General features: G+C 37.0%; 1 protein-coding gene across 4 annotated transcripts in view; it reads right to left on the bottom strand.

The window, feature by feature from the left end:
* The window catches only part of LOC145690817 (unextended protein-like), a 218,879-nt gene extending 196,645 nt beyond the window's left edge, over window positions 1-22,234 (bottom strand). For all 4 annotated transcript variants that reach the window (XR_014132287.1, XM_081766122.1, XM_081766131.1 and 1 more), the window contains exon 1: window positions 21,543-22,234. Coding sequence is in view for 3 of the 4 variants with exons in the window: in XM_081766122.1 (XP_081622248.1) it covers window positions 21,543-22,201 (659 nt within the window). In the remaining variant the exon portion in view is untranslated. The remainder of the gene's footprint in view (window positions 1-21,542) is intronic.
* Window positions 22,235-23,061: the final 827 nt, after the last annotated feature.

Below are 23,061 nucleotides of genomic sequence, written 5' to 3'. Positions count from 1 at the left end.
ACAATTGAAAAAGGTTAAGGATGGAACCATAAAAGATCTACCACACAGTTTGCTGCGGGATGCTTAATTCTCTGCTGGCTGCAGTGGCGGACTTCTGTGAACTTTGTATGAAACTCTCTTTCACACGCTCCGCAGCTGCCTCACTTCCTGCTGGATGGCCAGTTGACTTTCGGTTACAGATGCATCCATTTGCTTTAAATTCAGAATATTACTTACGGATACTGTGTTCACTGGTTTCATCTTCAACAAACTTCTTTTAAAATTACGTTGTGCAGTGATAACAGACTGGAAGACGTGAAAATCAAACACAAAATGTCTTCACTGGCATTTTCTATATCGCCCTAGCAACGAAGACGATAACTACATGACAGCTTTACCAGATGAGTTTCCGTTTCCACTGATATCACTTTCCGTGTGTGTTGTTAAAGAGATATTAATTCAGGTTTACAATCGGAAAGATCGTTTGTAACAACACTGTATTTGTAAGATATGAACAAAATAACCTCAGACGTTTCTGAAACAATTGTCCGGAAAAAAATCAAAAGTAAATTGCCCTGGTAGATTGTTTCAGGAGAATGACTTACGCCATATTGTAAGGTTGTCAATGAAATATGAACAAAATCGTCTCAACCATTTCAGGGAAAATCGTTTTCCTTATATATATATATAAGCCTTACCCTAAGATTAAATTAACCCTTTTGGATTGTTCTAGAAAAACGACTTCGAAATATACCATTTCATAGGATTGTTAATGGCATACCGTACTAGAGGGGAGGTACTTTTACATAATTCGGACCATTTATTAAACACAACTCTCTCAATTTTTTCGATAGAATGTCATGTGTGCAATTACACGAAAGTGGTCCTTCGGATGTATAAACCTCACCTGATATAATTTCTTTACGTAAGACCCTGACAATTAAATTGGTGTCCGTATAGCCCCATGATTTGGGGCTAATTTGACATGTTACTGTTCTACAATTTTACGTCAAATTTGGAATTGTTTTGGGGTTAGTTGAACACTTAAGTTTCTTGCGTTCCACCTTTGTTTTCTAAGAAACATTTTCACAATACACTCCAAAGGCAAGCTTTCTGGGTACTATTTTAGCTTTATTTGGCCCTTTTTATTTTAAAAAAAATAGTTTTAACAAAACAAATATCAAATAAAAAGAAATGAAGAATATGGATTTTCTGATCATTTATTACATACACTGCAGATTCGTGAGCAAAGTCACACTTGCAAATTGAACAAAAATTGTCTGCTTCTTTCCTTTTCTGGGCTACATTGGAACATGTTGGCTCTTCCAGAGTAAAGTAATTACTTGCCATTTCAAGCACTGAAAGTTCTTCAGATTCAAATTGATTATTGGTTTCGCTGCATTCCAAATTAATCTGTGCTCTCGGTGTTACGTTCATTTTCTTCCCTCATCTGTGGCGAATTCTTTCTATAGTTTTCTTAACAAAAAATACTTTTGCGGGTTAAGGTGGGGTTTAGATCATTGATCTGTCCAAAATTGTTGCGATGTTTCTACATAAAACTCTCCTAGCCTTTAGGAACATTAAAAAATGCGTGTATCAGAAAACCAGGAAATGTACGAAGTGTTCTTGCTCTTTGAAGTTTCAGAAGCTGTATTTACAGAAAGGAAAAGTTCACGTGAACTTGGCGCTGTTACATCACTTACATAAATCAACATGATTATTCATGAATAAAAGTACTTCACTCACAATATGGGAAAACAGAATTGTGATAATTACATTCTCGTAGTTAATGGTTCGTAGCTTAATTCTCGGTTCGTATCCATGTCTTAACTAATCAGGTTAAGATTTTACTCCTTCTTCGTTAATCTACCAAATTACTCGTGAAATAGAGGTCTGCATGGGCCGGGATTTTTAGCCCGAGCTCGGCTCGTGAATAATCAAATGAGCCCGAACTACACAAACTTAATTATTAACACAAAATTGTATTTTTATTTACAGCAATTAGAGGTTTAATTTTGCAGTTGTGCTTTGAAAGCTCTCCAGAAAGAAGGGTCCAATAAATATATTTACAAAGTTAGCCCCGAAAGGGCCCGAGAAATATGGTTGTATATTTAAAATTTTACAGCTAGGGCCGGGTCCGAATTGATATATGCTTTGTAGGCTCGCGGGCCAGGTCGGGTTTGAGCCTGCGGGATCGTCCTGAGCCCGTGCAGGCCTCTATCGTGAAATTGGGATGGATTTGAAAGCTCCCGGTATCATTTCGTGTTCCGTTAAACGATCTAAAAGAAAAACAGAATGAACTAAAACTAAAATCCTGGTCATAAAGCCCACGGTTAATTATGATAAACCAATCTGAATTTAGCTGAACGATGTACAGTAAGCACATCGACTTCCATCGCTATTATTTAGGGCCTTTTAGACCGAAATCCTCTTCTTGTTCTTCTTAATTCAAGGAGCTTCGCAACGATGCGAAGCATAACCGAAATCGTGTCTCCACCGGAAACAGAACCTGAGGTCACGCGTGATTCAGTTACACGACACATAAAATATCTAACACAATGATAAAAAGACAATCAAAATATACTTTATGAATTTGATTCAGTATTTCACATGAAACATATCGCAAAGTAATGTCATCATCATCTCACATAAATCGATAAAAAAATAATAATAATAATAATAATAATAACTGCTAGTTGTATCTATTCTGCCAATGAAATCTTGTATGTGACGAGCAGTGCCGTATTTGAGGAGAGGCTTTCGGACTTAAGCCCCCGAAATTGTATTTACTATTTTTTAATAAATGAAATAAATATCTTGCAAAATTTTCACATTTCCAAAAATAAAGTTAGTTAAGCTCCCCCCAAAACAAAATCTTAAATACGCCAGTGGCGATGAGGTACACTGACGCAACTAAGATACGTATGAATTAAGACACTAGATATAAGAGGGTGGGATTTAGGTTTGGTGAGGCAATAAGTTATTCAACGTAATGTGGTTCTTTATATGTCCAGCTGTCCTTTGTCAATGACAAATTGTCACTATTTTTTGTCTTGAATACATGCTATATGGTAATTTATGGACCGAAATGAATCTAAAGCCATTTGCACATAAGATATTACCATACCATACAACCAGCTCAAGGGGACCATATAAAAGAGATGACCAAACTTGTATTTTAAACAGAAGACTAGCAGGAGGGGCCGTATTCCTTACTACACCTCAAGAGCCTACACAACAGAAAACACTGCTGATATATGTACGTGTTATTTTATTATTTTTTCTTTTTATTTTACATTTTTGGAAATGTAAGATATCCAGCTTTGTAATCTACATTCTCCCCCCCCCCCCAAGAGAGTGGGGCTCTAACTATAGCTTGTTTAGCTTATACATAAATCCGGCGCTGGATATAACATATTGCACACTGTATAAGACAAAATGTCATCAAATCTATAAACGGTATGGAGCTATGCTGTGAAACAATCTTGTGGAATTAATCCAAGATGATAAAACTGCACTAGAGTTATTAAAATTAAAAAGAAAACCGTAAATAATAATAATAAAGTGTATAATCAAGCAGTTATGCTCAACTGTTTTTCGCCTGACACTATGAATGCCCTGTAGGATTTCCTCCATAGATTATCGTGGTTAAGAGAATCACCAGTAACTATTGCTACAACCTTCTGCAGCAAAATGAAGGACAAAACAAGCCACAAAAAAATGCATATCTTGAATGACAACGTACTGACCAATTCTGTTCACGCTACGGTTGTAAACGCAAGCAAGAGGTTTTGAGTTTTGCTCCACCTTTTTCACTCGCCCGATCTAAAACCAGAGATTTCTTCCTTTCTCAGTAGAAGTACCCTAGGGGTTTTGGCAACTGTGACAATGTCGTTGTTGAAGATGTAAGAGACTCAGTCTGAGGACTTCCAATATTTATTGTTGAAATTCAAGAAGCGTTGTGTACAAGTGTGAGACTTTGTGGCAATCAATTACGTAGGAATATTATTCAGATTATATTTATATTTTGCTAGATACCGTGCTGGGTCAGTTGTAGAGCGCTCACCTTTGTGCCTGAGATTGGAGCTCTTGTCAAGTGGGTTTCGTGGTGGACTGTGTGTATGAGTTTTCTCGTGATTCTTTCGTTTCCTCTGGAGAATAATGGAGGAGTGGATGTTAAACTATATAAAAAGGACTTTTTTCTTCTCTCATTTTCAATAATTTCAACTTTACAAGCGACGTTAAAGGTAGTTCGAGTACTAACAGAAAAAAAAAAAAAAATCTTCACATCAAGATGTTTCATAAACCAGAAGTAATAATTCTAATGAATATTTTCAAATGAAAAGAAATTCACACAGCCTTGTTCGTTAACTCATATAACACACATTTCCTTGTATCTCTGCGTTACATTTAACAGTTTCCACCACACAATTTAAGTACTAAATTACACTTAGGTCAGCCTTGAAAGTAAGTATTTACATCATGTGATAAATACTCGTTTAACTGCATAACCTTTAAGCAAATGGTAGGCAATACATTATACACCCTTCTATTACAGCGTTAAAGATTCCATTCAATCTCTGCAATCACACTTACTGTCCTTGTCAGCCTGCTACTTACTTCATAATGTCTGAGTTTCACAACAATATACTACTCTTCAACAAACATTGGAAACAGAAGGAATGAACTTCTAAAGAAACGAACTTATTCAACGACCCACTTTATGGAAATAGCACACAATAAAGAAAGAAAAAAAAACACAAATTGAATGCGCCGATCTTTACTTATAAATAAATAATGAAAGTGATCTTATTTGTGGCCGCGCGAATATGAATGAATTTGAAATAAATTTTAGAATATACCGTAGAACTCCTTTAATCTATCACCTTTGGGAGTGGGGGTACGGATTACCAGAAAAATACGGACTTGGAGTAAATTACACAATCTCTGGACTCAAAAATGACTGTACGTATTGTTCTCTATACTAAAAACAACTGAACAGTAAGCACTAAAAACTGCACAGTACAATACAGAAAACACCACAACGAAAGAAACGATACAAGAGATGATGGAGCACTTAAGCGGATATGAGGTAACAGCAAGTAAATAACAATGCCATGACGGCAGTAAACGACAATGGGCCTCGTGAGTTACCGACGAATCGGGACAGGTTCGGCTCGAGCACGGTTGGATCAACCGGAGTGGCGGGCCAGCCGAGAACGGACGAAAGGGGTTCTACTGTAATTAGTTTCTACCTTGAACTGGGTCCTCATTTGGATAACCAAACCTCCCGTTTTAGCCAGGAGTGTTCTTTTTTCTCAACTGGGATACCTAAATGACCAGTTTTTAAGCAAAACTGAACAAAGTGATCTAACAAACTCTTTCGTTGAAATGGCTTTATATAGAGCTATTTTTGGTGTCAACACTCACTGAGAACTTTTAAGCCATGCAGCCCTCCCCGCTGGTTTAGTAGCTAGCACATGTGTCTATGTTGTCTGTGGTTCCGGGTTCGATTCTCGGGAAAAGGCAGCACAAAGATTAACTTTACAAGTATTCACTATAATTAATCACCCGTCTCCTTTAGTCTAAAGGACATAGCCGTGGAGTATTAAATTAAAAAGTTTCATTTCATTTCATTTTAGGCCATGCCTGTAAATTTTCAATGAGTTACATCTGTATTTTCAAAATTGAAAACACTGCTGGAGCCCAACGTAATCTTGGAGTCAGAGGTTGACAGACCTTCTCTCCCGATTCATATGCGTCTCGTATTTGCAAGTTCTAATTCTGGTCAGGTTATTCTTATCAAGTTACTTTCATTAAAATTTATACCCTTAGGAGGAGGAGAAAGTTTAAAATGTCCTGTAGGTATGTCATATAAAGATGAAATTTGGTATAAAGTAAGATTGGCAAAAACCATGGTTTTTAGTGAAAAAACAAAATAAAACTTTTTTTTTTTTGGTTTAAACCAGTTTGTTTGTTTAAACCAGATTGTCTGATTTAAATAATTTGCTCTATGTATTAATATTACACATGGACAGAAATAAGTTTGTTTCGCCTTGGTGTTAAGTAACAACAGGGTTATGATGGAAGGGGTCACATAAGTTTAGAGTATCCAAACCGCTTCTCGGCTAAAATCCAAGAGAAATCGTCCATTTGGACACGAAACCGGGACTAATTGGTCACAAATGCGATGAGCCTGCCGACTCACTCACGAAGGACTCCTGATAAAAATACGTTGTACTGATCTTTACATAGGCCTACTTGTTAATATAACTGTCAAGAGTCATTTTAGAAGAACAAAAAGATAAACAGTTACACAAGCAAAAACATTATACAGAATTGTCAATAAATCGGGAAACTCCCGCTTTAGCCATTGGGAAAATTCTATTATTACTTTAAATGTATTTGCACGTAAAATTTTAAGGTCAACGTATCTACGCTAAAACTGAGGTATTAAATTACAAATTTAATATGTAGATATCCTAAATATATATAAAACTACATGAGCTGACATAAATAGGAAAATTGCCAAAAGTGAATATTTTTAGGCTAATTTTTAGGGGGTCTAAAGAGGGGATGAAAAATGTTCCTATGTTATTTAAATGGTCCTTTTTTGGAACCTATAATCTCATGTTTTAGGTACTTAGAATTGGAATAAAAACTTGAAATTCGGTATGCTGGTACGTTTTCGTTAGCACTACCTAAGTAAATCAGTAAATTTTTTTTAAAAAAATCAACATTAGAGTGTTTTTATAGAAAACTGAAAAATCTTTCCCATGTTATTTATATGGAACACCTTTTACGCCCCCAAATTATTGAGCACTTCCTGTAGGGCTACAATGATTCAATTCGGCATGATTGTAGCTTTTCGGGGCTAACCCACAGGAAAATTGCCAAAAGTGAAGATTTTTAATTTTTAGGGGGTCTAAAGAGGGGATGAAGAATTTCCCTGTTATTTAAATGGGCCTTTTTTTGGACCTATAACCTCATGCTTTAGGTACTTAGAATTGGAATAAAAATTTGGAATTCGGTATGCTTATACGTTTTCGTTAGCGTTACCTAAGTGAATCATCAGAAATAAAAATTTCCAACCGTAGAGTGGTTTTATAGGGAACTGAAAAATCTTCCCCAGTTATTTATATGGGACGTCTTCTACACCCGAAAATGTTTAGGCACTTCCGGCAGGATTAGAATGATGAAATTTGGCATGATTGTAGCCTTCCAGGACCAACCGACACGAAAATTGCCAAAAGTGATATTTTTAATTTTTTTACGGGTCTAAAGGGGGATGATAAAATTCCCGTGCTGTTTAAATGGGCGTTTTCTTATACAAAATCTCATCTTTTAGATAGTTGAAATAAGAAAATAAACGATAGAATTGTGGGTTCAAGAGGTGCGAAACTAGGCCGAGCAAAGACAGTGTGTGGGGGCGAAGCCCCCGGATAGGCAGATTCAGAAAATATGAAGAGCAAGTTCACGAAATTCATTGTTGATGCAAAGGCCGATAGATAAGAAATGCGAGGCCGTAGGCCGAGCAGACTAGTGGGGCTGGGGGCGGAGCTCCCAGCTAGCCAAAGGCTAGTCATTCAATAAAATTAAAATCCAATCCAAGCTAATGTTGACAGCTACGTAGGCAGTTGATAAATTTTGCCAATTTCTATCAATATATTTAAGCAACCTAGACTGCTTTATAAAACACCAGGCATTCAGGCAAGCAGAAATATATAATCTGGTTTTGTTCGTATGTTCAGGCTTAACATCCTTATGTAACACCAATGTTATCAAAGAGAAGACTTTCGCTTAAAGGGACACCCATGCCGCTACTTGGTTTACACTTGAAAGAAGGGTTGTGATTCGACCTAGAATTGAACACGGGACCCGTTGATTAAAAGGTGAAAAGTAGATAAAACTAATGTAGATGTTGATATATGGAAACATCATCACGAATTTCACACGATTTAAAGCATCTTTCGTTTTTTTTGGGGGGGGGGGGGGGTTAAACCAGTTCTTTTTTAAAGCAGCTGGTTTAAACCTGCCAGCCCTAATATAAAGTTAAAAATATTTTTTTAAAAAATATTATTAAAAATATTAAAAATACGTGGGTCTGTGCCCTACTTTTAGAAAATTCTCTTCATCTGGTCATCTAGCACATACTCTACGTAATGGAACATTACTATGCCAATTTTCGTTCGTAGCATAGGGAGTTCCATCTTGCACAAACTTCTATTATCCTAAGGAAAACACTATTTCTACATCGGTTGGCGAAGCACTCAATCATAAGCTCGGAACAATTCATATTTTTCCTGAGCCACAACACTGAAATTCCTCACAACAATCTTTTGGAATTAACTTCTATGGTTTTCATAATATAAGATCCAGAAAGCACTTCTTGTTTTTTCTCGTTTGTTTTATGGTCATTCACATTGTGCAGAGAATACAATCGCATTATTAAATAGCGCCTTCAACACTTTTTAAAAGTGAGGTTTATTGGTTTCTGTAAGACCACATGCTTTCTTATTGTGTAAAATATCTTTTTTCTCACTACGTAACAGTGGTGGAATGAGTCATAAAGTCGTGGCCCGTAACCTGGAAGACCCAGTCAGACCTATGTCCCATCAGATCAGGTGACCCGGACAGCCCCATATCTCGGAGTGTTCCAGAGACGAAACGCCGTCATGGGGAGTATTTGTGAGGCTGCTAATGCAAGTCTTACAAACATGATTTTCTCCTCTCCAATTGCCTCTTCACTAAATATAATTTTCTTTCTCGCTTGTTATTTGCGTCTGTGTGTGTGTGTCAAAAATTGTACTGAAAGATAACTAAAAGGTTTATCAGACTACAAACGCATCAGAATAGCAGAACAGATTAGCTACATGTTTCTCTTATGAGGGATAGTCAAAGCTTAATCGGCCTGCAAAACTTGTCATTTAGAACATAAAAGATATCGCTGAATCCAAACAATGTGTTGTTAGACTACGTTCAAAAAACCACATATGGGAAAACAAACAAACATGAAATTACATTTGTGAATGCTGCAGGGATAGCATTTCAGTTGCTTCTGGACCCCATAGCAGAACACTGCGCGATATGCGATGTGATCGCAGAAAATTTGCCGTGCCTGTGCAGAAAAATTGCCAGAGGAAAAAAAATTGCCAACAGGAAAGTATAAAAACATGCCTGCTATACGTAGATGTCTTACATGCATGGACGACTAGCATAAATATATTTTGAAATGTTTTCTACGTCGCGTAAAGCGTAATTTTAACAATCACAAACATTTCTTCTGCAGAAAATTTCTAACTTACAAGCTCATCGCAGAAAGACAAAGAAAGTTCTGTCATCGGGCTTCTGGGTTACCGAATGCTGCAGAGAGAGTATTTCAGTTGCTTCTGGGTTGCCGGGTTTGGAAAGGGAGACCCAGAAGTCGTGACCCAAGTGACCCGGCCACCCATGCCATCACTACTCTGTAAAAATACAGGGCAGGCCACGTATAAACAGCTCTGCTCCGCTTTACTATTGCTGGGCTTCCCCTGGTAATGAACAGGTTGTAAACGCTGAGAAACTACGTAATACAACACACCAAGTGACAGAACTGTACTTGCTGTTTCTGCAACCGTATCATTCTGCGCATTAGCATAGCCATACGAATGCAACCAGGCTTGTTCGTCGTGAAGTTCGATGTTCAGAAATCCTCCCATAACCACACCCAGCAACAAGCTCGATGTGGGTATAGAAATAAGGCCAAAAATCGAGCGAGGTCATTTGAGTAGCACGCGGTCAAGAGAGGACGAACATTACTTGAAGATAACGAGAGGCCACGGCGACCGCACATGAACTCAATACCGGGAAATCTGGAAACAACTTTTTTTTTTTTTTTTTCGAAGATCGTAGAAGAACTATTAATGATAGAACGTACAAGCCTACGTCCTTCCGGAAGGTTCTTTCCCTACGTCCTTCCGGAAGGTTCTTTCGGAAGGAGAGCCGCCGTTCTGCCAGTCGTACGAACATGATTTTCTCCGTGCTAACACTAGAGTTCATGCTCTTTCCACCAGGGAACTTTCTGTCCTGCTGAAATACACAACGTACTCTAATTTATAGATAAATATGGTAGGACTTTTAGGACGTTACGTCCTGCCGTGAGGACGTTCTACATTCTATCATTAAGGCGACTGTCATTTGGAAAGGTGGAGGCAATTCTTGTTGATGAAGGGTTCGTGCTAATTTCTGACTCCTCAACAGAAGGTGACCGTGCTGAAACCTGTCAAGAAGTTCATCAGCATGCTCTAGCCCATCCTAATGTCGAGTGTCATCATCATCAATGGGACGATCCAAAGTTAAAACGATAGGTTTCGCAGCGGAAGACTTCAGTATCGCCGAGACCAAAGAAAACGAGGCAGAACTTCAGCGTGACAAAGAAAGAGCTAATGTTATTTTTCTGGTCCATATTCATCACTACCTGAGGGGTTAAGTGCGCATAATGAATTCGTCCTCGACGAACAGACCGAGAATATCAAGGTCTATCGCAATGTTCTTCGCTGTCTGAGGAAGACATTTCGGTGAAAACAACACTGAACTGTGGCATGGGGAAACTTGTATCTCCAGAGCACAATACATCCCCTAACCGAACTCTTTCAATGCATGAGTTTATGCTTTTACAATTACGCTTTCCATCTGCACCACTCACTAACTTTGACCTCTTGCGACGTTTTCCTCCTCCCGGAAATGAAGCTGAACTAAAGGTTTGCCGTCTGATAGGGTGAAAAACAAAACTTTACAGCAGCGGCAATGAAGCTCGGATCGGTGTACTGCAACGCTAGGAGACTACTTCGAATAGAATACAGGATAAATATGAATATAAACAAGTTCACAACCTCCATCTCAGACTGTATTATTGCAGCCGCATGTACAGCAGCTAGGTTTTTTTTTTAAGTATAAATTTCAAATCACCAATGATTCACATTTACATTATTTCCATTTGTGAATAAAGAGTACAGGGCAAAGAAAGGTGAGTAGTCAAAATCTTTGTAAGATTGCATTATCTAGTCTCGAAACTTTTTGCTACACCCTATAATAGATATTCCAAATATAAAACCTCAACTTCTTTCTTTCAATGAAATCCAGGGAGGGAGGAGAGAACGAGAACGCCTGGGAATATGACTCAACTACGGCTTACAGTAGCGATGCGATAATCAGTACACTACTTCGACTATCTCTAGACCAGTCACATATGTTTAATCTTAGAGTTGGTAAACACCCACTATCATCACTGTTCACAGCTACTGTCGTACACTGGCAACCCAGAGGTAATATTCAAACACATTTACGATGGATCGATCATCGGTCCAGTCGTACTTCTTTACCTTGAATTTCAATAAATTCGCATCTACAAAGGACAGGATGTACGAATAGAGTCGGATGCTTACTCCATTCGTCATCCAATATCCTCTCTCTCCAAACCCATGAAAGGGTGATTCAAATCATAGTCAAATCAGTACATATAATATTAACAATTTCCTACAATAACAATCAGAAAACTAATGGCAATATAGAAGTTCACGACTATTATTCTCCAATCAGAGAATGATTTCTCTATTTTTTTCTTTCTTTTGTACTCTTGGGTTAAATCATAATGACGGCACGCAGGATGTTTATTAGTCACCACGGCAGAAACTTGACAAGCAGAACAGAAACAAGTGAAATGAATCCAGCATTATATACACTACTATAATAGTCATAGGAAAGAAAGCTGCAAACTATATGCTTTAAAAAAAAATCGCAGACTAAATATTGCGAGACTATGGGGCAATATTGATATTTTCATTCAAATTCTTTGAAATCTGTTCTTTTTAACATTTTGCAGAGCGTGAAAGTTTGCGAGTATAAACTACCTTTGGGTATTTTCTTTACTGTCTAGGAAAACGGTACCCTCTACTTTCCGCTCTCACAGTCTCGAGCCTGTAAAGGAACTTTACTCAATCAAAGGTGCCCCTTAATGGAATATATTGTTTATAAATAATCGACACGTGATTTCACCAATTGCACTGGAAAAATAACTGCAGACTGACCATCGGAAAAAGCCACTAAATGAAAAATATTAATGATAAAATGGTTGGGTTTTGCCAGGACTCTTGTCGCACTTGATAACAGCAGTAAACCAACTTCTGTGCAATCAGTTCTATCATTTTATAAAGCTGGACTCGCAATCAACATAAATGAAACAAACAGAACCACAACGAAATCTGAGACTACATTTAAAGAACATAAACAAATAAATAAATAACTTTGGGAAAAAGTCTACCATTAACTACACCACTGTTTTCAACTAATAACGAAAAGGCAATTGAAAAATGAAGTATGGTACAACGTTGAGATATGAGAAAAAAACAACAAAAAACGTGCATAATAATTGAATTCAACGTCAAAACAAGAAATAGCTGATAGGCTATATAGTATGACGCGCATATCAATGGCAGAGCGCTCATTTTTTACGAAAACTGCCCCTATTTCGATTCTGTGGATATGGGCAATTCATGTCCAAGGTTTACTCAGGCTTCCAGACAGTAGGGGAAGGGAAGCACAGAGGGCCATTGATATGACATCCACTAATCCTCCTATAACCATTCACTTTAACCATCCGCTTCCGTTGCCTAAAAAGTATATACGCAGGACGATAGATTACATTTTATTTTTGCAAAAAATTCGATCCTTTACACACGAATACCTCACTATTTGCGATAATAAATGCGTAATACTAGAAACAAAGTACAAGGTAACCAAAAAGTCGTTGCCGTTCTAGAACACTCATAAACAAAGAGCAATACCGCGCCATCATTGGCCTTTGTTGGCAGGCACCTTGAGGTTTCGAAGAAATCTCCACCAGCATCCAACACCTTTTGTCAACGTTCCTGCAGCTGCACAATACCTTGGCAATAAAACTCGGCAGTTGCGGATGCAAATAAGTCTGTGACTACGTTCCGCAGGTTTCCCTCATTTGCGAAGAATCTCCCACGAAAGTGATTGTCAAAGGAATGAAACCTCGTATTTTATTGGCGCAAGGTTCGGTGAATATGGTGCATCATAGAGATTCTCTCTCAAGCTGATGAAGGGTCTCTCGGGTCCTCTTTGGCACATGTGACTTGGCATTGTTGTCAACGAATAGCACACCATTGCGATCCACCAGTGCCGGCTCCTCCCGTAATGTACTGAGAGTAGAGGTAAGTAGTGATGGTCTGGCCAGATGGAAGGAATTCGTAATGCATCACTTACCACTACAGAAAGTACAATCTTTCGTGGGTGCAGAGGTGAGCTTGTAGTGTGAGGAACAGGGTCAGGTGATGACAACCAATATCTGGTACCTTGAGTGTGTCATCGAGGGCCAACGTTTTGTCACCAGTGAGCAAGGGCAAACAGGCTGTCACTCGTTGTTCCTTGCTGGCTGTTAATAATGTGCAGGGTACCAAGTTGCTTAATTTGAATGATTTCCCTATCCCATGAACGTGCAATCTGTTTCAGTGGAAACATTGACCCTTTCTGCAAGTGCATCACACGTTGGACAATCATCCTCCTCGATGGCTGCTTTCAGGGCCTCGTCATCCAAAACATATAGTCGTCCACTGCAAGGTTCTTCAGAAACGGTTACAACTCCCCAACGGAATTTCTGAAACCAATGCCTGGCAGTACGTTAGGTTCACGGCATTCTCTCCAAATGCCTGGCATATGTGGTGACTTGATGTAATAACTGACAGGCCCACTTTAAAGTTATACAACAAATACATGGGAACACGCTGCTTCGATATCTCAATTTCTTTTGGACACTGGACGATCTATGACTGCTGTATGTGCGCAACGTGCCTGTATTAGTGAAGATCGATGGTCAGAGTGACTCCCGATCGCTTGGCAGGCACGTGTATCATTTAGTTTCCTCTGTCAGAACATGATTAATGGGACGTTAAAAACGGCAAGATTTTTTTTTTTGGTTACCTTGTAGATACAGGCTGGCCCAAAAGTAGGTATACAGTACCGTACTGATTAGCTCATTGCATTTTATATCATTTCTTATTGTTATTCTTCAGGTAGATATATTTTATTATTATTTGTTCTTAATGTGTTTTTACTTACATCTTAAGCTCGAAAGAGCCGAAACAAATAAACCCATAAACTAGAATGTTATATTTCATCAATGCATGGGATGTATACCTACTTTTGGGCTACCCTTTATATTTATTTTTACAAATTCCAAACTTGCAAAATAACGGGAAATAAAATTCTAGGAACACGATTGTTCCGTCATTTTAGGAACCAAGTGTTTATCTAATGAAGTATAAATATTTCGTCAGGAACTGAAAGTAAAGCATCGACGGAGTATGGATGAAAGTTATTTTTTAAACTAAACGAAATAAAATAAATCATTATGAATGGATTCAAAAACAGAATCTAGGAGCTACTGACTTGCCAGCGGTGGCTTAGTGATAAGCTTTACAACTGGTGCGATTGGTCTCTAGTTCGATCTCAGACCATGTGAGTCTGTGGTGGACATCATCTTCCTCGTGAATTCTCCCAATTCTCATTCACCAATTACTTCAAAATCATTCGCTTTCATTAATCATTCGCATCCTTTAACCCATAAGACATGACAGTGGAACATAAACTTAGGAGATTCCATTTCACTTCTCATTACCGTTTTTTCAATCGTGGTAAAACTCTACACAATGGAAAAAAAAAAAAAAAAAAAACTGGCACCAATTCATGCAAACATATGTTGTAACTGACCCTATGGAATATATAGTTTTCGAAAGTAAATGTCTGCTAATGGTCAAGAATCCATTTTGTACACTTGTCTACAAAATTATTACTCTGGCTTGAACTATGTTCTACTGATATGGCCTCTTTCTTAGGAGTTCATTAATTTTTCTTCTATTAAATCACTATAATAATAACGTCTCCTCGAAGCCAGGCGCTTGCTTTCTATGCGCCAAACCCTGGAATCGATTCCCGGTAAGGGTTTTTCCTTGTTGAGGTCTACCGTCCTTTTTCAGCACCAAGCCTAAATTTTATATATAATCCAAATCATTGCAATGCGTCCAGTTCTAATGATCTCACACTGGGAATCTAATCTGGGACAATAAGCAACAAAGGTGCACGCGCCAGCAGCTAGCGCAACGGAAAAGGCGGTAGGAGTAAACTTCCCTCTGATACAATCCCGAGTAGTGGTTCAGACCTCTTTAAACAAAAGGCCCCATCTCATACAGCTTTGATGCAGAAAAAAATAACTCAAATCAATTTAACGCAAATAATAATAACAAAACCTATGTAAAAACTTCAGTAACAACCTATATATCTATTTTATTACTAGTCTAAATACTGCTGGACCGATGTTTATTATGACTTCCATGCAAATTACCGAGGGAGACAAGGAGATACTTCTCTTCCATAATGTATAAAATTCATCTGTGAAGATATTAATATGCAAGCCTATACTTCATACTGACCAGAAACGGAAGAAGAAAAAACTCTCCCTCCATTAATTCTGTCGTCATACTGTAGAAAAGTGGCTTTCTTCACCAAGCCTAAGATTCTAAAGAGCTTTTTTTTCTTGCTTTTTATAAGTGCATGGTATGCTCGATCGTACTTTACTCAATAGCATCGGTCTCTTTTAGTTAAAGCAATCACTTTAAAAAAAAAAAAAAAAAAAAAGCTGCTAGTTCAACAATCCTTGGATGCCAGGGCATAAGAGCCAATATGTGGCACTTATGCTTTAGATGATATGTGGTCAGCACATCGCCTTTCCTCGCCTTTGAAACCTGAGTTCGATAATCCTATCTTTAAAGTAACTCCAATAATCCTCAGGGAGTAGAGTAGAAGCCGTAGTGCCAATACCATTTGGTAAGTACGAATGGTCACTAATCTTTCCTCTGACCAGACTCAACACTGCTTGATTTCGATCTCACGAGAAGTGGTGAGTGGCTGGCTATGAAGACACATAACAGAAACTGCGACGCGCCACAAGTCAAAGCGCCCTGGAATACTCTCGGACGGAGTCATCTTTTTGCATGATAATGCCTATCCCCATACTGCCAATCTGGTGAGGGATATGTTTCAGAGCTTTGGCTGAGGAACACTTATCATCATCCATACAGCCAGATCTTTTCCCTTGTGATTTTCACAATTTTGGCGACCTGAAGAAAGACATTCGTGGAGTCGGTTTCAGTGGGACGAGAGAGTGCAAGAGTGGGTGAGGTTGTGGATCCGTCAGCGACCTAAATTCTTCTACAAGACTGGAATTGATCGTCTCGTCTTCCAGTGGGATAAATGTATTAACGCGTCTGCAATTACTTTTGAGTAAAAATAATCCCATTGGTACTTTTTCGCGTGTTCGCTTTTCATTTGACTACTTTATATACATACACACATATCATGTGTATCCTGAAATTATACTAGATTGGGTGCTTGAATCCCCCCCCCCTCCTTGATGAATCCACAAGTAAAATAATAATAATAATAATAATAATAATAATAATAATAACGAGTTTGCATAGTTCACACAAAATTCGGAGATTTCGCCTTTTTATGTGATAGAAAACAAGGAGATATGAAACAGTTCGATATGAAAACACACCTGATTGCATGTACCAAATTAATCTCTGTATCTTTTATTAATTAGAACAGGAATTGTAGCTATGGAGTCAGTCTAGCATTTGCTATTGGAGTGATTAGCATTTACTCATGCTTCGTCAAACGATACTATTCACTCAGGTTCGATACTTCATCATCTTCCTTTCAAAAAAAATAATAATAAATAAATAATGCATAACAACGACATCCTCCACTTTTACAAAATCTTCATTCCTAAAAATTTCTAATATTGAAATAAATAAAGTATTTTCCGCACAGTTCAATTCCCACCCGCGAATAAACTATATTTTCGTATCGAATCGAGAAAAGAATTTGAAATCGAATACTTCTTTTGTTCGTAGTATATATAAATGTGACGTCGAGTTGCATCCTTCGTGAAGTCGAGATGCGCTTGATCACCTGTTTTACGGGGAAAAGGGATCTTCTATTTCCTTTCTGGTCTTCGCAATAGCACATCCTGTGACTAACTTCTGTACGCTGAATCAGTCTTATTCGTTGTTGTTCCAATATTTTCTGTAGCTTCTTTCTATCTATCCATCTATCTTTTGAAAACACAGTACACACTAAAACTATTCAGAATCAACATTTATAACTAATTCGAAAAGAATACTGAAAACAGCACATACTAAAACAAGCACTATACAGATAATACTGTATTGTAACAGAAATAACTATCTGACAGAGGGTTCAACCCTCAATTAGCGGCAACAGCGCGGTCAGCGACCTTGGTTACCTAGAAACAGCGTGAAAGAATACTATAGTGATTGGCGAACCACTCTTCTTTTCGTTTCGTTTACAACACGTGTACGTGTCAGAGGCCAACTTTCGCTTACTGCACTGTACTGGTTGCTGAAAGTATGATTAGACATTAGGTCATTCGCGCCTCGACAACGTCTGTATTTTCCGACTTCTTCTGAACAAAAAAGAAAGAAAAGAAGAAAATCAGATTGGATGAAGGCCCCCTTTTATAGAGTCGGAATATAGACTTCCCTTTGTCGAAGAACAACTTGTCGAGCAGTCTAGTTCAAAATGCTGTTCCTTCGTTTTCAATTTAAGATTGTTTATTCTGAAATTTCCGAAAGGAAGTATGACACCTGCTGCCATCTGCCATTATGTATCTGGCTTACAACTTTTTTTTCCATCTCGTATGAAAACGAAATACAGCACGGATGGTCATTTATGTTTAAGGGTTGCGTTTCATTACAGAAATCATTGGTGTATTTCTATGTTCTACTTATGATTCAATTTCTATATTCTACTGATGGTTCAACAGCCCGCTAAAAATAATCATAAACAATCATAAAACAATGACAGTGATCGATATAGACGCTTAGAGAGAGATCACCGTAGGCTGTCTTACGACTTGTCGGTCCATTAGTAGACTGCGGTCGACGAGTTGGCCACCCCTGAAATATAGGAATGTACTTAATGGGAAGTCAGAAATTACGTAGCTTTTGATGCAGACAAATGGAAGGATCCCCGAAAAACAGCGTTTGTCATCACTTTCTGTGAGTGTTTAATTTATTTTATACATAACCAGTATGATTGTATTTTCCTCAACATCTCAATTCATTGTATAACAATACTGCATTATCACAAACGACACATTAATGCTGTAAAATTCCAATTTATCACTTCATTTTTTAAATGTAAAATACATAATCAAAAATATGGAGGTACGCAACGAATTTGCAGTTGCAACAAGGGATCGTTACATCAGAAAGATTGGGAAACGCTGATACAGGTGAATACGGAAAGAAAATCATATTTAAATTCTAGTTACTTCTTCCATATTACCGAATATTCAGACAAACTGTAATATTTCAAGTCTCTATAAGAACTTAAATTTGCAATTTGATAACGCCATTAAAACTCATATTAAAGATTAGAACCTAAGAATGTTAAAATGTTCGATCTCTCTAATGAAAACCTGTATTTCTCTTTCGATCAAAAACCCATTAAAAATAAACAATCTGAGACGAAACAAGGAAATATATAGTCTTCGAACCCCTCCTACACTCAAACAAAATTAACGTTCCACGTAACATTTACGCCAAAGACTCTGTTCTACATGATATTATTGATAAGACATTGGAATGTTTACAAAATGCTAGAAGATCCCTCTCGAACTTAAGACTTAAGAAGAATACAAAGTTAATGTAAATCATGTGTAAAATTTGAAGAAAAGAAAGGAAAAAAATAAAGTACGCTAATTTTAGAAGAATTCACGTACATAAAGTATAAATGAATCCTTAGTACACTCGTCTACAATACATTAGCATACATTAAAACACAAAGGGGCTTCGACGCATATTCATTACGCTGCCTATTTGGTAAAACAGAAACTAGATCACATATTTCTCACATTTTAACTTACTTCTCGATTAAAAATTGAATTTAAAAGATTGTTCCACTCCTCTTGAACATCCTTTCGTCCGATATTCTCCGAATTCTTTCCTAGCTATTCCATTTTAAACACAACTTATGCTGTTACAGAAACAATAAAACTCGATAAGAGATCAACCCAATCCCAAAGGGCTCACTAAATATATGCTATCAAGGTAACCATAACGTTACAACGACAATAGCAAAACTAATCAACTTAAATATCAAACTGAATGTTAACAAAACTTCATTAGCATCAATTCTGAATAATATACGAGCATTTTGCACAATTTCCAGTTGATAGGAAATGTACACAACGTGTATTATTACCAATAGTCTTTCTTTATCATTTTCAATATTACAACAAAGCTAATGGAATTAAATCTTTCATTTTAACGTCTCACGATTATGTGTGTATGTAAAGAAGTTTTGCAAAACCAATTAATTCATGCCGTACTTAAAATTCCCTGGGTTATCTAGGTTCTCCAGGTCAGTGGGAATCCTGATTCAATACGTAGACCTATACTTAGTTTAGTACATACCATACCACCTTAGTGTCAACTCGGGCATGGACTACAACACCCTTCTAGAAAGACCTGGATACGCCACTAGAAACGATATCTACAGTAAATCGTACCGGGTCTTTCAATATCAATTCTCATGAGCATAATTCTGAATTCAAGACTGAATCCCTACTACTGCAAAGGCTCGAGAATCCTCTAGTAATGAACTAAATAAATAAACTTGACATACATACAAGCAAATAGGGAATAAAGGCACCCAAAAATTAATACTTAAAAAGTGTTGAAATATTTTTCTCTTTACTTAAAAGGTGCTGAATGTTTTTCTCTTTACTTGAAAAGTGCTGAAATGTTTTTCACTTAGATGTATAGTGGAGGAATTTTGCTTAACACTCCTCGAAGTATGCTGTCTAATGCACGTGACTCTACTAAGTTACGTAAACAAAAACAATATTGTGTATGATTATGCTCAAAATCTCCAACAAAACTTTGCAACAAACAAACAAAAAAAAAATTTACAAAATAAACAACAACATCAACATTCAACATCTTCCAAGATAATTTGAATGCACCGACAACTACGAATTAGAACAACACGAAAATTTCTCGAACACATTCCCTGTTACAAACAAAATGGCAAAATCACGAAATCAAACTCTCCACTTAGAGATACATGTAACGCCTATTACATCATCGCGTACTTCCAATATGCTACACACATACCCATATTTGGCAGCAGCGCTTCGACTACTTTTAAGCCACAATTTCCAAGAACCAAACAGTGTTATACTAAAGGATTCAACTTCAATTCTCCAAAATTTAGACCCTACGTCTTTACCTACACACAAAGTTTCCCATTCAATAACTAGCCACCAGCGAAAATATCCACTACGTCTTCTCTGGAGGAAAGGAACCGGTATCCAAAATAATTCAAATTTGTTGCGAAGTTAACGGAAAAAAGGGCATGCATGAGGCAAAACCTATTCAGTGTTCCAACTGCATTATGGTTAAAAAGTAGGTTTATTCATATTCAAATAAATAAAGAAAATAAAGATCCAGACCGTGCTGCTGTTTAAGTACCGTATCAGTCATCACTCTGAAAGTCTAAGAACAAATTTCTCTTTATTTTATTACATATTTTACCCTTATTTAGTGTAAGAGTACATTCAATAGAGCAGGATTTGATACTATTGCAAAATAACAGTCCACAATTGTAATCTAATCAGCCTTGCACTTAACCTACGAAGTTACCACCTGTTAAATTAGAAGCATTTCGAAAAAAAAAAAAAAAAAGAAAGAAAAAAAAAGAAACCACGTACCCCACTATCAGTGAACAAATATGAATACGCTTTTCGGTTACTTAAAGAGAATGATGTTGAAGAAAACTATTTAAATTGCAATAACTACTCTGAAGCCAAGAAAATAATAATGCAGCTGGATTTCAGACAAATATGCACAAAGACAACTCGTCTGAACTGTCACATTTACTGCGACAATACGTACTAGTAATTGCACATAAGCACTGTTCATTTGTGTGTGCATTTACTCTTTTGGTTAAATTAGAAGCATTCTGGAAAAAGGAAAAAAAAAAACACATGCCCCCTTCGAAACTGAACAAATAGTGTCAAAGAGAAAACTATTAAATTGCAACAATTACTACCTAGCCCGAAGCCAAGAAAATATTAATAATAAACACAGGGATTTATGCAAATATGCACACAAACAACTCGTCTGAACTGTCACGCTTATTGCGATAATATGTATTAATATATTCTTATTGTATATATACACACTTCATTTATTAGTCCATTTACTATTTTGGTTGCTAGTCTATTATTATAAATTAATATATTAGGTAAACCAAAAATAAATCACTGGAGAACCCAAACGAACATTTCATTTCCCACTTAAGTATCACGTTAAAAAGCAATAATACAAATGACGGCTCATGCCGTGAGTATATCAACGACTATTATTTATAGTTCATGTTACACTATCTTCTTGCAGTATTAGAACGAAACTTACCTTTTCATTACTCCAATTTTGCGGGAGTAACTGTTTTTGTATCCATCAAAATCGATGTTTTTCAAATGCATATTCTGCAATATCAGATTCGAAATTTCACTTGCATGATCTATCTGGAATATATTATCAGATCGTAAAATCACAGATTCACCTTGATGAATCCACTTTATCACTTCACCACCAAACGTACTAGTCAACGTTCTATTTTTCTGATCGCTTTGATTATTTTTATCTCGATTATGATCAAAAGCACGAGTTCTAACTGCGGACTTTACACACGCATATAAACCCTTCCACAGTAACTCCTTCCCGATTGGGGCTTCCATGATCATTCTGGCAAAAGTTTTATTAACATAATTTAAATGTAACTTGTAATCAGCTGCATCTCCTAAGTCACTATCTTTTGAACAAACACTGCCCTTTCTTGCAGGTTTTGCAGTAAATGCAACTTGCATTCCGGCGCTGAAGTTGTGCCCCTTAAATTCAATTAAAAGTTTTCTGTATTCCACATTGTTTCTATGCATAACTGATGACATATTAAATATGGACACTGAGTCTATCACAGGTTGTATCTCAGCAGATAAACACATGTTTTCATACAACAAAAATAAAACAATACAAAAAGCACAAACTTTCCCCCTGCCATATAACACCGCCATTATGCGCTCAAATGTTGAACTGCCACCTACCAGCTGAAGTATATAAGCACATCTAACAGAAACAAATAAATACAGCCTGTGCGCAATCGCAGTGTAGGCGGCAACATAAGGTTCATCTTCGTTACGTGAATTTCTAGTGCCGATAGTTCTTTCCGGCACTTTTCGTAATTTCTCATTGCGTGTCTTCTTCAAAGGTTCGTACGTGTTTTTAAACAATTAACACAAATATATATCGTTTTGCTTTCCACAAATAAGGAATTAATGTAAGAATTTTATTTCCACTGGTGAGAAAAAAAAAACTTCTGTTGCATAATATTTTGAACTTGATTATACAAATTTTAAATAAACATTTAGAAAGTTACATAATACATGATTTAGATCCGAAGTAGAAAAATACGTAACACACACATACATACACACACACACACACACACACATATATATATATATATATATATATATATATATATATATATATATATACAGTATAACCTCGTTAACACGAACTCGCTTAAGCCGAACACTCGGTTAGGACGAACAAAATTTCGGTCCCGGCATCGCTGTACGTTATCTTATAGGAAGTTTTATCGGTTAACACGAATTTCGGTTAGCACGAATTACGAACTAATTTTTAGTCCCTTGAGTCAGTAAAGGTTTTGATTTAACACGAACTTTCAATCCTTTGTTTCTTTTTATTTCAGATCATTTTCTTATTTCAGATTTCACTCCAGATCAGGTTTTGTCATAATATTTATACAGACGTAAATTGCCTTGTAAATAAGAGAAAAACCAGAAACAGGTACCGTTACTCTCTTATGAGGTGTTCATTCTGTCCTCCGCCAAGCGCTGAACATGCAGGT

This window comes from Thermobia domestica, chromosome 1 (genome assembly GCF_964235325.1).
Source record: "Thermobia domestica chromosome 1, izTheDome1.hap1.1, whole genome shotgun sequence".
Lineage (NCBI taxonomy): Eukaryota > Metazoa > Arthropoda > Insecta > Zygentoma > Lepismatidae > Thermobia > Thermobia domestica.
This window is presented reverse-complemented; position numbering and strand designations above follow the sequence as displayed.